The sequence below is a fragment of the Marmota monax genome, unplaced genomic scaffold (assembly GCF_021218885.2).
Source record: "Marmota monax isolate L192 unplaced genomic scaffold, Marmota_monax_Labrador192_F-V1.1 WCK01_AAM20220418_F8-fsc00015, whole genome shotgun sequence".
Lineage (NCBI taxonomy): Eukaryota > Metazoa > Chordata > Mammalia > Rodentia > Sciuridae > Marmota > Marmota monax.
In genome coordinates, this window is record NW_026692194.1 from 26,725,894 (window position 1) to 26,744,250 (window position 18,357).

At 36.7% G+C, this 18,357-nt stretch overlaps 1 protein-coding gene across 1 annotated transcript in view; it reads left to right on the forward strand.

The window, feature by feature from the left end:
* Cdkl4 (cyclin dependent kinase like 4) overlaps positions 1 to 10,080 on the forward strand; it is a 54,960-nt gene extending 44,880 nt beyond the window's left edge. The window contains exons 9-10 of the mRNA XM_046425977.2: positions 2,062 to 2,196; positions 4,638 to 10,080. Coding sequence (XP_046281933.1) covers positions 2,062 to 2,196; positions 4,638 to 4,739 — 237 coding nt within the window. The 3' untranslated portion in view covers positions 4,740 to 10,080. The remainder of the gene's footprint in view (positions 1 to 2,061; positions 2,197 to 4,637) is intronic.
* The last annotated feature ends 8,277 nt before the right edge of the window (positions 10,081 to 18,357 follow it).

The window sequence follows — 18,357 nt, forward strand, 5'->3', positions numbered from 1 at the left end:
TATTAAGTAGACAGTTACATATGTGGTTCTGGAGTTCAGAGGACAGGTCTGGAATAGAATTATAGATGTGGAAAACTCTGATAAACTTTGATAACTGAAATCATGGGCATTAATGATATCAGTAGAAACTAAGAATAGATGAGAAGTGGGGAAGCTAGGACTGAGTCTGGAAGAATTCCATTCAACCATTATGGAGATAGTACACTAGCAATGGCTAGTTGAAAGAGAGTGGTCAAGAGATAGGAGGAAGGAAAGGAAAGGAAAAGCAAAGACCAAGAAGAGAGTTTTAAGAAGGACCTGAGCTGGGCACCGTGGCACATGCCTGTAATCCCAGCAACTCTGCAGACTGAGGCAGGAGGATTCCAAGTGAAAGGTCAGCCTCAGAAATTTAGTAAGATCAATAAAAAGGGCTAGGGATGTAGCTCAGTGGTTAAGCACCCCTGGATTCAATCCCTAGTACCAAGAGGGCAGGGGAAAGGAGGAGGACCTGGTCAGTAGTATTTAATACTATTGAGATCAGAACTGAAAATAACTATCAGATTTATGATATAGAAATAGAGGTTATGGGTGTTAATAACAAAAGCCACTTGTGTGGAATGATGGAATCAGAAGTTGGGAAGTGATGAAGAAATAGAGACTACCACAGTTTGTATTCAAAATAGTCTTTCTGTCTGGTTATAGCCCTGACAGTAATAGGATTTGAGAAGACTGCCTCCCCATAGCAGCTAGAACTAATATATGCATGGATCATGACTTAGGGGTGACCTGCCTGGAGCAAGTCATAGTCACAGAGGGACAGGTGAGTCTGGTTATGCTGAGCAAGGTCATTTCTTGAAGAGCAGGACTAATCAAATACTGCTCCAAGGGGCAGGTGACAGTGCCTAGAGACCTGTAACATTCACAGGGGTCTCAGAGATCTGAGGTCAACTTGGGTCAGGAAGGAGCAGATGTCACAGGGCAGCCCATGGCTGGGGACAGCATCAGGCATGCAGTTTTCTGGATACCTGACTGCCTCAGAACAATATTGTTATGTCAGTGACCCTCATTTCTCTTTTATGGGCTTAGACAAGAAATTTCATCATCAGTGCCCGGGTGTTGTAAAACTGCTCCAATTCTTTATGGATTGGAATCTGCCTTTATTAGATGCGGGAAAGCTTCATTCTCTGACCGGAGAATATCAGGCTTCTCAGGGAAAACCTTTTTGTGTCAGGATTGCCAGTGGTTCCTCTGTTGTCACACTGCTCCCTGCTCCCAGAGGCACCTAGAGACTCCTGATAGCCTTGAATATGAAGTGTCACAATACCTAGTTCCTAGGCCTTTACTTCCTCTGGTATGAAAATACATTTCATTTCTCCATGTTTTGGGTTCTTTCCCATTACTGAGGTTCACCCTTCCTCAGCCATCTTATACCGGTGGTTCTCAGACTCCAGCATATGGCATCAGAATAACCCTAAAGGGCTGGTTAAGTGCAGGATACTAGGCCCCAGCTCTAGCACTTTTGCTACAGCAGGTAGGACCCTAGAATTTACTATTCTAACCAGCTCCTGGGGCCATGCTGATGTTGCTAGTTCAACACTTGAAAGACTCCTATGGTTTGCTTTCACCAGTGATGAAAATATGTCTTAGTGGGAACATGTCATCTACACGTGGCCTTTCCCAGAGACATTGAGTATCCATAGTTCTATCGTGAAGCAGCAAAAAAAAGAGCAGCTCCATTTTTTTGTTTGTTTTTGTGTTTGGTACCAGGGATTGAAGTACCACTTTACCACTGAGCTACATCCCCTGCTCTCTTTATTTTTTTATTTCAAGAAAGGGTCTCAATGAGTTTTCCAGGCTGGCCTTGAACTTGCAATCCTGCAGCCTCAGCCTCACAAGTAGCTAGAATTACAGTTTTGTGCCCTGCACCAGGCGAAAGGGCAGCTCCATTCAGCAGTTAAATATAATAAACACACTTGGTTTTCTAAACTTATGTTTACTCCATCAAGTTATTGTTCAGGGCTTGGGGCACAGTAATAAAATAAGCCCCTCAAATACCTGCTTTGCTTTTCTATTCTTCCAAAGGGGTGTTTGAAGATGAATCCAGATGACAGGTTAACCTGTGCCCAACTCCTAGAGAGCTCCTACTTTGATTCCTTTCAAGAAGATCAAATGAAAAGAAAAGCACGTAATGAGGGAAGAAACAGAAGGCGTCAGCAGGTACCTCCATTCAAAAGTTAATGTGCTCTAAAAATTATTCCATTTTTCTACCTTTCAAAGTGAGACAAGGTAGACGCCAACACCTTTTCCTGTTCTGGTTAAGTTGCATTTGTTTATATTAATAAATATTGATGATTGATGTAATAAAATCTAAAACTATGAAAATATTCAGATTGCTGTGAAATCTTATTCCAACTACACTTATTTTCTCTTTGAGATGGGCTCTCACTATGTTGCCTAGGTTGGTCTCCAACTCCTAGCCTCAAGCAATCGTCCTGCTTCAGCCTTCCAAGTAACTGGGACTATGGGTGCACACCACTGTGCCAGCTTGCACTCAAATAATCACATAACTCGTTTACTACATTGGCAACCTGCCAGATCGTGTACGTAAAATATAACTTTATACAGTGAAACCCTGATTAAACAGGACTGAGTTTTACTTCCATTACAAAGAATCCAGTTCCCTTTCTGTTGCCTCCAGATGCACAATAAAAGAAATTTGACTCTTCCATTTTTCACCCATGAAGACAGCTAGGTCTGCCTTTTTTAGGCTTTACCTTGAAACCAAGGACAAGCTTTGTCAGAAACAAAGGGATGAAACCAGACATCTGGGAATTAAATCATATCTTAAAATGGGCTAATATTGCAAAACAAAATGGTGACTGTTATGATTAACCTTAATTTTGCAGTTTATTAGGTCCTTCACTTGGTCTCAGAATAACTTTGAAGTTAAAACAGAAACTTCATGAAAGTAGGTTTCTTTTGGTTAGAGGTTTTCTTTTTTTTTTACTTTATAAACCCAGCACCTAAAACAATATTTGACATATGGAAGGTATTTAATAAATACTAATATATATGCATAAATATATTAATATTTATGCATATATACATATATTAGTATTTATGCATATATATACATATATATACATACACACACACATATATAGTTTACTAATAAACTAAGATGATAATTTTCAGTTTATCAGAGGCTGACCATTGTCACATTTTGTGTTTACTTAATCTTCCATCTTCTATCTTTGATCTAGTTTTTGGTCATTTATCCTCTCATTAGCATGCCTTCCATAAAGGAAAAGATAGTCTCCCCTCCGCCAAACCCCATCTATTAGTAGTTAAAATAGAAGTTTGTTGGGAGGAAAAAAAAGATCAAACTAATTAGTAAAATGAAATGTTAAATTATTTCTGTGTATGTAAAATATCTGGGTATCCAACTTTTTATTTCATTTACCCTTCACTATTAATCTTTCACAAATCAAGCCCAGTGCCTATTACACTTATATAACAAAAAAAAAAAAATAGAGTTTGTTTAAATAAGTTTTAGGCAGCAATCTAAAATATAGTGTGAATTGTGTAAAAAAAGCTCATTGCTCCCTTAAAAATATCTCACCTATTCTGCACCACTGGCTTGGGAGGAACAACAGTCTCACAGCCCACCCTGCCTCTTGCCCCCACCCTTATTTGTTTTTCTACCTGAGGAATTGTCATCACACTGGCCTTGAGGGGGCTGGGGGCTTGAGGTGCTGCTTTCCCTTTAAGGCTCTGGTGCACAGCCATGCCATCTTCTCCTTCACAGTCTGAGTCCAACTAATGCCAAGCAGAAACTTTGCAGAAGGGTTCCAAAGACTCGGGTCAACAGAAGGAAAAGGAACACAAAGGCAGTGTGCACTAGATAATCTCATTTAAAAGATTACAATGTGTTCTGTACCCTTAGTAAATGGCATCTTATCCACCCACACACCGTGGGCCGGTCCAGCACCCACCATGAGACCACACTCAACAGCTCCCTCTGCTTAGGAAGGCCCAGAGAGCAAGGCCAGGGGGTGGAAGAGGATGCCATTCAGATTCTGGTTCTCTTTCTGAGGACATTCCTAGAAATTACTATATCAGAAAAGAAACTAAAAATTACAGAAAGATTTTTTTCATTCAGTGTGATTACATCTTATAAGTTCAAATTTCTATCTAGATTCTGGTTTCTACATCTCTGAGTGAATGACCAACATCTTCCTTACAAGTAAATAGTGTCTAAGAGGTAGTAGTAAAGAGGTTTGAAGCCCGTGCTGTTTGACCAATATCCTAGCTTTTAAAAATGTGAAATGGGGAAATGACAACCCTTGGAATTATTGTTTTATAGCTGGTATAGAGCTATCTTTTAAATATTGACTAAATATTCAGAAATAAGTGTATCAGAATAAAATAACAGTACATCCATGAAAATTCTGGAATAACTAATAGAACCTAACTTTCAAGTATCAGAAGATTGCCATTTTTGGAAAGGTAACTAAGCATGATTTTTGAATTGATGCTCTTGACATCTTTGTACCATACATATCCTTTTTTTTGTTTTTTACCACCTTTAACTCAAACTGTACCTGTAGGAATTGTTTTCAATTTACGTTCTTATTTTTGTCTTGTTCTGCTATTAGAATCAACTGTTGCCTCTCATACCAGGAAGCCACATCTCCCCCACACCTGATGGAAGAAAACAAGTCCTCCAGTTAAAATTTGATCATCTTCCAAACATTTAGGAAAATGTTCTTTCAAGTGCAAAGTAATTTAATATGTACATATTTTTGTACAAGCGAGATAGGAATTCTCAGTGTTTCAAATGCAAATGAGCCATATGAAAATTAAGATGCCTTCTAGAATTGTTTTGCTCTGATCATTGCTGATTCCTTTCCCTGTGCTTTTTACATGCCAACTTTATCTTTTAGAACATTTTCTTTAAATGTTATAAGGCCTGAAACTGCACATATGGAGGAGACATTTTCAATTTCATCAGAGCTGTCCCTCTTAGACAATTTATATTGAGAATTTGTGGACTTATACTTCAATTTATGAAAAAGATTTTCATTTATCATCCTGCTTCAACTGAACCCATAATATCTTAAAGCTTAACACATAATATCTTATCAAATCTCCTGCCTATATGTTGTTTAAGGAATGACATTTTGTTCCTGCATTTTAATTCACTCTCATTGTAACTATATCTATTGAGCAAAACTGGTATTCCATGTTTATATTGGTGTAGGATGGGAAATTTGAAAGGTTATCTAGGTTTATTCCTTGATTCCAGAGCAGACTCTATATTTCCTCTGCCTCATGAGACACTGACAATTCTATTTTTAAAGCTAGCTAGAGAAAATTCCACACACATTCCATACATAGCAAATTATGGACAAACAACAAGGAATCACTATCCTCCTGATAATAATGCTCTTGAATTACTGCCTGCTTATTCTGATGGTACCTCATTATGCCCTATTCTTTTTTTCTGATTAAATCATCTTCATACCTAAACCAGTCCTCCTTAAGTGTGTTATCTGAACAGTTCATTGCCAATATTTTGTTTCAAATATTGGCATCCATAGCTTCTACAAACTTGTACTGCCCCAAAACTGTTGAGGGCATCATAAACAGGTCCAGTTTGTAAATGCATACAAAAGCAAAAAGGTTGTCTTTTAGTTAATTTCATTTTGTGTCTCTTATCAAAATAAGAAAAAGAAAATGAGGTAAACACTTCAATAGGTAAGACAGAATTGTGCTGGAATATTTTCCCAAGTGAACTTGACATACAATCCCCTAATACAACACACACACACACACACACACACACATATTTATAAGTTTTGAACCATCATAGTAGATGCCTTTATGTTGGAAATCTAAAATGAAGCAGAATGATTGAAAAAACTTTTAGTTTGCTAATATGGAACTCATGTAAAATAGTAGAGGGCTGTCTATCACTGTCTGGCAGAAGGCACAAAAAAATGATGTTCCCATCAATAAAAATTAAGCATGCTCCTAGGCTGGCATGCTTGCCTAAATGTCGTCAAATTTTGCACATATACTACATTGCAAAAATTCTTTGTGTCTGGCTCCAAGAATTAAGCATATAGTGTTATTAAGGAAACAGAACACCCTATGTTCTTCTCTGAAGATCTATTGCACTTATAAACATGGCTGTGTAAACTTCCAGAAAATCTCATTCAGTTATTTAGGAGCATCCACTTTCCTAAGGAATTACAGCATCTAAACAATCATTTCTTGTCCAGTAGAAGGACTTTGACAGGGGTAAATATAAGCTGTCAGGGTCTTATTACTTCATCTTGTTGTCAAGAGTGTACCTCTTCAGATTTGTGTTTCTTGCATTTTAAAATAGGATGATATCACAGGTTCAGGGAAAATGGGGAAGAAAAGATAAAAGGCAACTTTACTGACAGATTTCTTTTTAGCCATCATAGTTTTTTTTTTTTTAATTTAAGCCTTTTTATTACCAAACTCCTCATCTGCTCCACCTCTCCCAAACATATACACATATTATGCATGCATGTCTACCTATAATGTAATACAGAGAGAGAGAGAGAGAGAGAATGAGCAGGGAGTATGTGGCTCCATGATCTATTTTGCTTTCAGTTGTATGTTTAACGATGAAGTTTTGGCAGGGATTGGTGGGATAACTGCCTTGTCTTATTTTTGCTTTCATGTAAGAATTAATTCAGGAGTCCTATATTCCCATGCCTGAGGAATGTAATACATTTTGTTGTGGTGGTTTTTTCCTGTTTAAAAAAATAATTAATTCAAACTATCATATCTCTCTGTCTCTTTTTTCCTTCAAATCTATCACTGGGTATCCCTGGGGAAGGGAGAGAAGAAAGCATCTAACCTTAGAAAATGTTCTGATACAGTCATATTGTTATATTACTGTGAAGAAAAATAATCTTCTGGTTACATTTGCCAGTGTGGTTGTCCCTAGGTGACCCAGGCTACATAGCATTGCTGCCCAGGCCTGTATCACTCTGGGGCACAGTCCTCAAGCTCTTTTCTGTTTCAAGTACAAATCTCTCACCACCAAACCACACAAAATTTCCTTGCACTTCTCAGCCCAATGCAAGACAGTTGCACTTCAGTATCTGTGCCCAAATTCAGTGATGACTCTTGTAAAACTATTCAGGAAGCAGTCTTGCCCCAGGCTCTTCACCTTGGCCCACTTGATTCTATGACCATGTGTTTCCTTTAGAGGATTGTACAATTTCTGGCTTACCTGGTTCTTGTCTCATTCCTTCCAATTTCAACCTTTTAATCTATCACTGTCCCAATCCTGTACCATCATGGTGAGTGATGCCACCTGAATGTCACTCTGAATGCCCCCTCTGCATGATCTCTTCTCACTTTGCAGGTTTCCTCAGACTTCATAATGTGTATCTGGGAGACTCCAAACTACCTTTTTGCAGTGCTCTTTGCTGACCATTAAAGGCTTTGAGCCAGTCAAGGTGGTGCAGGCCTAAAATCCCAGCAACTCAAGAGGCTGAAGCTGGAGGATCACAAGCTTGAGGCCAGCCTCAGCAACTTAGGGAGACCCTGTCTCAAAATAAAAAAATTAAAATAGCTCAGTGTTTAAGTGACCCTGGATTCAATCTCCTGTTTAAAACAAAACAACAATAACAAAAAATAAAAACAGAAACCCCATAGACTTTACTTACTCTTAGAGGAGTTTCATTAAAAAGAAAAAAAAAAGGAAAGAAAGAAAGAACATTTAATTAAACTCTCTTAGCCCTGGAAGCCAAGGGGCATGGCCTGTCTGTAGTCTCTGACGCAGTCTTGGGAATATATGAATGTAATCATTCCAACTTGCCCTGACCACCAAATCCTTTTATCAGGTCACTTTTTGAAGATTAAGGAGACTGAATCACTAATAAGTTGTGATTTCAAATCCTTGGGATTGGGGAGATGATTGGTAAAGAGTAAAAATAAGGACTGGAGTTGTAGTGGTAGAGCACTTGCCTCGCAAGTGTGAGGCACTGGGTTCAATCCTAGCACTATATAAAAACAAATAAAGGCATTGACAACAGTCTATATACAACTAAAAAAAAAATTTAAAAAGAGTAAAAATAAAGCCTTCAGATAGAGAATGCAGGATGGAAACAGATCTCCTTTCTTTTGAGTTAGATATATCACTGCAGATTTCTCCAACAAGAAGACATTAATAAGTTAACTTGAAAAAAAAATAAATTCTGAAGCTGTTTTTGCTTCTTTTGCATACTTGCCATAGAATTACAATTTTTCAACAAGTTGGCAATTTCTTTGTCATTTGTCATCACTAATGATTTCCAAGCCTGGTTTTGGAACAACTTGAGTGGTACAGAATTCTGCACACCCCACCCCCTGCACAAGTTTTTAAAATTAGAATGTACTATCAGAAGAGAAATGATCCACAAACAGTAATATCTTGAAAACACTGGGGAATTACTGTAAGGTATTTGTTTAATTGTAAAGACAGAAATTTCTTATGCATTTAGTTAGGACATGAAGATAAATGTCACTTGCAAGTTCTGGATGTATGTATGTTTGTTCTGTATTGAAATTTTTAACTCGACAGCTTCATTCTTGTTTTATTAGACTAGAAGTCTATAAATGTGGTAGTTGAATCGGGCACATTGTCACACCCTGTAATCCCTGCAGCTTGGGGGAATAAGGGTAGGTGAGACAGGAGGATCAAAAGTTCAAAGCCAGCCTCAGCAACTTAGAGAGGCCCTAAGCAACTTAGCAAGATCCTGTCTCAAAATAAAAATTTTAAAAAGGGTTGGGGATGTGGCTCAGTGGTTAAGCACCCCTGGGTTCACTCCCTGGTGCAAAAAAAAAAAAAAGTTGTAGTTAGAGACTAATAAATTATTGAATCTGGGAATTTGGACAACCAGGTTCTTGGCCTGGCTGCAACTCTCTGTGTAGTCTTGAAAGTATGTGAAATTTTGGGGGACTTTATTTTATTATTCATAAAATAAGAGGGTAGAAAAACTAGATGATTTCTAGGCGCCTTGCATCATAAACTTCTATGATTCTCTGTAGCATATAGCATTTGTATTCTAGATATGACTCCTGTTAGAAGAGGCTCTTTAGGGGTTGTTTTTCAATAACAATATCAAGATAAAATTTTGGCGTGTATGATCTAGCCAGGAAACCTCTCTCTCTCTCTCTCTCTCTCTCTCCCTGGCTTGCTTTCAGTCACTCACATAAACATTCAGACTGCTATACCCTGTTACTTCCATCAAATCAACAGTCGTTAGTTGACAGACAACCATTAAACATGGTAGCTTTTATAAACAAAAGTGGATTTTGAAGCTAACTTTCACTAGATTTTAATTAATGTAAATAAAATATGTGTGCTCTTAAAATTTGGGGTCATATATGCTCATCCTTTGATGTTTTAATCTAACTCCAGTTAGCTTAGAAATGACACATGCGCTGTGAAGATATCCATCCAGGCAAACAATGTTTAATAAACTTCTATTTTCAGCAAAAACTTTTAGTAATTTCATTAGACAATAACTTAATGGAATTCTACACATGTATCTAAATTATCACGATTTTATTTCAGCAGTAGGGACTTGGGCTCAGTCAATAATTTATTTACACCTACAACTTAATCAAGCTGAAAACTGGTAATCCCACTCAACAGGCATATAAATGTTTCATATTTTTAACGTTATGTTTTCTATTGTGAGCACTACTTATTGACCATGTTACTAAATATTGTCACTTTGAAGATGCTGCGTGTCTACTTAGTATTGTAGAACATAACTGTATAGAAGCAGGAATATTGCAAATCAGTTGAAATTGTAACTATTTGTCAATTAGCATTTGATAATTAGCATAATGATAATTTAAATTATTAGAACCAATTTACTGCAAAGTAGTTTTAGTTGTATTATTTAAATATACATAACATCATGCTATTTAAAAAACACAGCTTTAAATATTTAGAAAACTTACATATAGGATTAGATGCTTTGATGACTTCATGTTTGCATATATAGCCTGAATCTGTTCTTTAGCTCATTTTAATAAAAGCTAAAAATATGTGTCTCCTAATTTCTGTTCAACTCAGCTCTTAGTCCATTGTCTAATTCTTTTTTTATTTTTAGATGGAAACAATACCTTTAATTTTTTCGTGGTCCTGAGGGTCAAACCCAGTGCCTCACATGTGCCAAGGCAAGCACTCCCACTGAGCCACATCCCCAGCCCTATTGTCTAATTCTTTATATTTAAGTGAGAAAAACTGCCATGTTCATATGTAAATTCTACAACTTGTTATTTAATTTCATATTGGTTGGAACAGCTCAAGAGCTGACATGCAAGCTATTCTTTGTGCCTTGGACTGGGAGTCTTACAAATGGGAAAACTAACAAAATGTTCTCCAGACTGATTAGCCAGATGCTTATCCCTGAGAACATCTTTACAACTTTACTTTGAGGCTGTAAGTTTTTTTTTTTTATTTCAATTTATCACAATATTTCTCTGACCCTTTACAATACTTAAGCTACAGGATGTGAAGTTTTCTTGCACCTTCGTTTGCAGCCTTTCCCAGTAGTTTCTGTTGTGGGTTTTAAAAAAATGAAAAGGACTCAAGACCAAACTCAGACCAACGATCAAAAGAAAGGAAAACAATTGGTAAAATAACTAATGAGGTCACTATTTAAATATGCTTCATTTATTTTCTCTTGAACTAATATATCTGCTTTCATTATTTTTAATAGTTCCTGTGTTTAAAAGAACACAGTAGAAGGTTTTTTCCAATGATGACTGCAACAGTTCCTCCCATCCCACACGCCCTTTGCAATGACACTTTGCCACTCCTTTTGTCAAGAGATGAAGTTTCTTCATCCCTCCTCACTTTGAATCCAGCCTGGCTTTGTGGCTTCCCGAGGCCCAGAGAATGCAGCAGAGGTGAGAGGCTGTGTGTTTCTGGGCTGAGCCCTTAAAAGGCCTGGCAGCTTCTGCTTCCTTTCTCTGGGGAGACAGCCACGATGCTGCGAAGGAGAATAGGCTGATTACCAAAACACCACGTGGAGAGAAAGGTCCCTGCGGAATAGGAAGGGGCCAGACACATGAGTGGAGTCTTCCTGGACCTTCGGACTCAGTGTAGCCACCAGGCAATATAGCCGAATGAGTGTCCCTCGTCGGAATGAATAACTGCCCAGTCATTATTGTTTTGGATGATTTGCATGTTAGTCAGCTTTATCACTATAATAAACAGCTCAGACAAATCAGTTTATAAAGAAAAAAGGTTTATTTTGACTCATTCCATGGTCAATGGGACAGGTTGCATTGGGCCTGTGGCAAAGTCACACATGGTGGGAACCCATGGAGTGTTACTTGTCCTGAAAAAGTCTTCATCTCCAGATCTCCTTTCCACTGTTTTTCCCTCCTCTTTTCTAATTACCCTCCTCTCTTGCCAACATCTACTTTTCTTGGATTTGAATCCCAACTCTACGTCATTACTTTTCATCCTTCACCAAACACTCATCATTCCACACTCTGCTGTGACAAAGATCTGCTCCATTATCCAGTTTCTTTCTGGATTTTTCAATCTCTTCCATCTATTACCTGCAATTTTCCGATAAGGGAAAATCATCTTGTATTTAATCTTGTCTAATATAAGAACTCCCCGGGGCTGGGGATGTGGCTCAAGTGGTAGCACGCTTGCCTGGCATGCGTGTGGCTCGAGTTCGATCCTCAGCACCACATAAAAAGATGTTGTGTCCGCCGAAAACTAAAAAATAAATATTAAAAAAAAGAACTCCCCAAATAATACCAGCACTATCTGATATAAATTTCCACATAATCCTAGATTAAATTAAGATAAATCATTCCCACAATATATTTTAAAGATCAGCATCTCTCTGGATGTAATATACCCTCTTATTTCTTAAATGTAGTCCCATTTAGAAAATAAAAATTGATTTCATCAAACATTCCCTCTAAATTATGAGTTCCAAGTCATAAATCAGCTTCAAATGGATCTATTGGAAGTTCCTTTTCCATTTTCAAATCCAGTTTTCAATTGTAACCCAGGACTGCTACTGTGACTACTTCCAACCTAGAACAAAAGATCTCTGCCCCTGGCCCTGCTAATCCCTAGCTTGCTTTTCTCTTCCCATTGAGCTCTTTGTGGCTTGAAAATGAATAAAGCCATAATTCTGCCCTCCTAGCTGACTAGTCTAGAAGAGATAAAAAAAAAAAATCCTTCTGCATTCTGTATTAAATATTTAACACCTGAAAATTCATCTGGGTTCCAAAGTAAGCCCACCAGGAAAAGAGATTAGGGAGATTAAGCACCAGTCAGAATATTTACATGAATTTCTTTAAAGAAATAACAACCAGGAGCTGTTTGTCATCAGTGTGCTGAAAAAAATGGAGGTGTGGGCTTCCTAGCGTCACTAGGTGAGCCCACTGCCCCTCTCTTAGGCAGTTTACTTTTGTTTCAATAAATCCCCTTGTTCGCTGGGCACAGAGGCACAAGCCCATAATCCCAGCAACTCAGGAGGTTGAGATGGGAGGATGGCAAATTCAAGGCCAGCCTCAGCAACTTTAGGAGACCCTATCTGAAAACATAAAAAGGGCTAGGGATGTAGCTCAGTGGTAAGGCACCTCTAGTTTCAATCCCCGGTTCAAAAAACCAAACAAACAAACAAAACCCTTATTTTGTAAAGAAAGAAAAACAAAAATGGAGGTATGAACTGGGGTGGGTGAGGTTATTAGGTAGCCGGAGGATAGATAGCAGGAAGGTATTGGGTATTTCTTTAGGGAACTGGGAATAGAGGGCACCACAAGAAATGAGAAATTGAAGTGAAGATATGCCTACAGCAATCCTTGTCTGCTTGGAAAATTTACCAATGCCAGCCTTGGCCATCTTTTATTCCAAAGAAATCCATCAAAGCCATGTGAGGAAGGGGAAGGGGAAGGCCTTGGCTGGGTTCTAGAGCCAATTCTGCTACTAACTGCACAAAGTTGGGCATGATCTCTTCTCTCATTGGCCTCCCAGTCTGTAATGAGGAGTAATTAAGCCAGATGATTTTAAGGACCCTTCCAGGTAAGAGGTTTTGTGAAATGACATTAACAAACAGCTGTCATCTATCTATTATCTATTGTCTTTTCCTCGGGTCTGTTGCAGACTGAATGGAGAGGTGAGGACACAGAGAGGGCCTAGCTAGGAAGCATAGTTTGCCAGTTTCCTTCACGTAATTTCTAATCTACTGTATTCTACTCCATTCTCTTGTTTGCTGCAGAGAGCTGTCTCCACACTGGCAAGTACAAAATCCTAAGGGTGTAGTCACTTTGCAAGAAAAAGCTCAGCTTTCAATTTTTTAAGCAAACCAAAGATCTAGAAATGTTTTCTATTATTCATCCCTGGGCTGGGTTTTTGTTTTGTTGTTGCTGTTGTTTGTTTTTCCTTAGTAAACACTCCAAACTCCTCATTGCCATCCGTGATGGCACACCATAAATCAACAATCTGGACCCCACTCTGAAGAGGAAGAACGCCTTTCTTGCCCAATGAGTGCACAACAGGCCCTTTGATTGATAAAACTGACAAAGAAAAACACACATGTAGAGAGAATAGCTATTAAATATGCGTGACATTCAAAGTTCAAATTTCAAATTGCACAACTCCTAAAGATTAAAGTAAATCCTTGGCTATGATCCCAAGAAGGCTCCATCTAGCAACACCACCAGATTTCCCCGCACACTCGCAATATGTGAAAATCCCAGAACATTATTTACAGTATTTTGGATTTTTATTTTATCTTTCTGAGCACCAGTTCCCTTAAATGCACACAAACTCAAAAAAAAAAAAAAAAAGAGTGGTTTTGTAATTGCTGCTGCTGTTGTTGGCTTTTTTTTTTTTATTTTCAGAATTTCTCTACCCATAAGGGGACAATACTGACCAATTTAGTACAATATTTTAGGAAATTTGACAGGATCAAGGCTAGGAAGAAGCATTAAATAATTATAGAAATCTCAAACCTTATGCAGTAAAAAGGAAAGAAATATTTGAAATCAATATTCTAAATATAGAGCAGCTGTCAAGTTGAAATACAAATTATTAATGCATTATGGAGACAAATAATGACTTTTCCAATTCATTTTAATTTCCCCAATTTGTGCAAGTATTATGTATTTACATATACAAGCAATTACTATTTTATTTGATGAATAAATATATTATAAACATCTGTATGCAATATACTGTGTTGAAATATATATATATATATATATATATATATATATATATATATATATATATGGTAAAATCAAGCCATTCCACATATGCATTACCTCACATACTATCTTTTGTGTATGTGGTGAGAACACATAATCTACTCTCAGCAATTTTCCAGGATATGGTACATTGTTCTTAACTCTGGTCACCATGCTGTACAGTAGATTTCTGGAACTTTTTCCTCTTATCCAACTGAAACATTGTATTCCATGACCAACACTTCCCCAACATGTATGTTCCATTACCTCTTTTCTGATGGACTGTAAGTTATTGGTAGAATAATAAACTAAATGGTAATAAGCCCTGATTAAATGCCAGATATTGTATGGGATGCTTTCTATGTAATCTCGCCTGTATTCTCTCAGGCAACGTAAGTATCCACATTTTACAAATGAGTATTCTCAGGTTCAGAGAGGTATCGGAAAGCAGTAGAGCTAGCTTTAAAACTTTCAGAAATCTTCCACCAAATTTGTCACTTATATTTGCATGTAAAGCTGGTAAGCATTAACTATCTAAAGTCAAATTCCTTTCTCAGGGGTACTTTTAAATTTTGATCAACTTTTACATCCTGATATTTGTGATTTCTCTTATGGTAATCTTAATTAAAAATACTGCATCCTTAACTAAATGTATAGCCTCAATTGTAAAAGTGTTTGGTGTTTTTTTGTGAGCATCTCATCAATTTGTAAATGAAGTCATCTACATATTCTTCTGTATGTGCAAGGCCTGGCTCTAATCAAGGTGATGGTGTTAAAATTATCATGAAATATGAACAGTCACATGAATGCTATATAAAAAGATAATGTGGGACTGAGAGTATGGATCACTATTTGCCTAGTATGTGCAAGGCTCTGGATTCAATCCTCAACATCAGAAAAATAAATAAATAAATAAAAGATAATTAAAATTAGGGATCACTGGGGCTGGGAGTATACTTCAGTGTAGAGCTTGTGCTTAGCATGTGTGAGGCCCTGGGTTCAAATTCTAGCACAAAAAAAAAAAAAAAAGGAAAAGAAAGAGAATCCTTTGTGAGATCATGCCAAAATTTTGATTTTATAGATAAGTAAGTTGAGACCTTTAAAAAGTTAAAAAACCCAAAGAAATGTTAAAACAGATTAAGTAGGTGGAAAAAAACATGTTTATTTATTTAACTATGTCTCCTTATTTGGTAGTGGATTTGACACCACTTTTATATATAATGATTATAAAATAACTGAAAAATAATTTTGAAAAGCAAGGATGATGAATATGTTCAGAAGTAGATAGGGATGATGGTATATAATCAGTGGGTATACTAAAAAGATAGACACCTATTGAATTGTATACCTTAGAGTGAATCTTATGGTACATGAATTAAATCTCAATAAAGCTGTTATTTTCTAAAAAGTACATCTATATTTATTTTTAATAGAATAGATGATAAAGTCAGAGAATGATAACTTCTGTATTCTGAAGTCAAAACATTAGACAATCATTGGTAAGTCAGACAAACTTAATGAATCAAGAATATCAATCAATTGCCTCCATTTCTCTATTGTGGGATATTAGGCCAGATTTAGAAGTTTCCATTGGGGCTCAGAAATTGGTTTCCAATAAGACTCTGGAATGGATTTCCAAAGAGAATACATTTTCCTTCTGGGAAATTCTCTGAGTAAATTAGAAACCATAAACTACAGGGTCACGTTGATTTCTATTGAAAAACAGAAAGTAGGGCTGGGACAATAGCTCAGTTAGCAGAGTTCTTGTCTTGCATGCACAAGACCCTGGGTTGAATAGCTAGCAAAACACACACACACACACACACCAGAAAGTTAAATCTGTTATTCTTTATGTATACAGGCATAAAATTCATGCAAAATGCTTTAAAATTAGCATACACAAATTGATCTAGGAATCCCCCTTCTTAAAATTTATCACAGAACATAATGAACTCAAGAAAGTTTTGAGAATTAAGGTATACATTATAACATGTCATTATTCATAAAAACGAAGAGATAGAAATAACCTAAATGTCCCAAAATAAGAGAATTTAGAGGAATATTGAAACATTGTGCAGCCCTTTAAAAATTGAAGTTTTATTTATTTTTAAATCTGCATAATTGTTTATATTGCAGAGAAAATAACAATATACACATTGTAACAAAATTCCAGATATTTCCCCCACAATCTCCTGTTTTAAGAGATAAGCAAAATTAAGTACTTGATGAATATTTTATATAATCATCCTATAATAGTTTCTTGAAGCTTGCTTTTTTATTTCCCAAATTCTCTGTGATGAATATGTTAAAAATAATATTGGCTTTCTAGTTCCAAAAATAATACAGGGTTTTTTGGTAGGCAATCTGGAAAATACAGATAAACCAAAATAAAATTTTCTAGTCACTTGTGACCTCACTATCTTGAGATAATAACTGTTGCTGTTTAGATAAAACATATATTTTAACAATCTTCTTCTCTGTATACATGTGTATTTATTTTTTTACAGAAATTAAATTATACTGACCATATTTTTTAACTGCCCTTTGTCACTTAAATGCATTGTGAACGTTTTGAAAATTACATTAATTTCCTATAACGTGATCTTTTGGCTCTGCAGGACCATAATTCATATGTAGGCATTCAGTTGTTACCAGTTTTTGCTTTTATAATTGATAGATTGCACATCCATATAATAAATCTTTGTGCATGTATAATAGATAAGATACTCATCTGAATAAATAACTAAAAATGGAATTGCTGAGTCAGATAGCTTGCAACATGTTAATGCTTATGATACTTATTGCCAACACACTCTTCAGAAAGGATTTAGCAAGCTTTCTTCCCAGCAGTAGTAAGAGGTACTGGTCATTTTCCACACTTTCAATAGTGCCAGATGTTATTAATCTTGCAACTAACTTTTATTACTTTTCTCTTATTAAAAAATTATAAATCCTTATTATGGGCAAATTACAATGTGAAAATAAGAGAAGAAAACATAAATCACTATTAACCACTTATTTTCCTTCTCCCTTCCTCTCTCTGTATATTTTATGCATATGTACACATATTTTATTTGCTAAAATTAAGTCATGTGAGTAATAAGTAACACCTAATAGTATATATAAATATTACTGTATGCTAAATCCTGTGATATTGCTTTAAAGTAAATTACCTTGTTGACTCTTTACCTCTATATAATAATAGTATTCTTAGTGTTTAATGCTTCCAATTTTTTGTGTTAATGTCTCCATTTTTAAATTTTTTTTAGTTGTAGATGGACACTATACCTTTATTTAATTTATTTATTATTATGCATTGCTAAGAATCGAACCCAGTGCCTCACACATGCTAGGCAAGTGCTCTACCACTGAGCCACAACCCCAGCCCTAATGTCTCCATTTTTAAAAAAGGAAAATTGAATAGAGAAATTAAGAAAGTGGCCCCCAGTAATATAGCTGATAGGAGGCACAGCTGAGATTTGCCTATTTTTAGAGTCCTTGTTCTTGTTTCCATTTGGAGCCCTAAAGGGGTATTCAGTATCACAAAAATGGTCAACTTTGTTAAAAGCATAGGTCATGGTCTGTCCTCAGGAGGATTTATTATTTTTATTTAAAAGGATGCTTATGATAAATGATTGGATAAATAAATAAACTTCTGTGGAGAGAGGGGGAAAGGGGCAAACCCTTCTTACAGAACAATTCCAAGTCCAGTCCCCTCCAAGAAGTGGAGTTCAGTTCTCTTCCCTTTGCATATGGGTTGGACTGAGTGACTCTCCCCCAAGAATAGAGCAGGGAAAGGGGAAAGCGTGGTGACTCCAGAGTGGGCAGATCCCGCCGTAGCCACGTGATCCAGGCCAATATTACCAATGATAAGTCATGCTGATGTTGTGTACTGGATCTGGTGTGATGAGAAGGGCACGTCACCTCTGGTATTCTTCCCACACCCCCTTACCCTGGTATTACCATGAGAAAGAGCATCAAACAAACCCAAATGGAGGGACAGTCTACAAAATACCTGAGCAGTACTCTTCAAACTGTCAGGTTATGAAAAGAAAGACCAAGAAACCATCCCAGATAAGAAGGGGGCTAAGGAGACATGATGGGGAAATG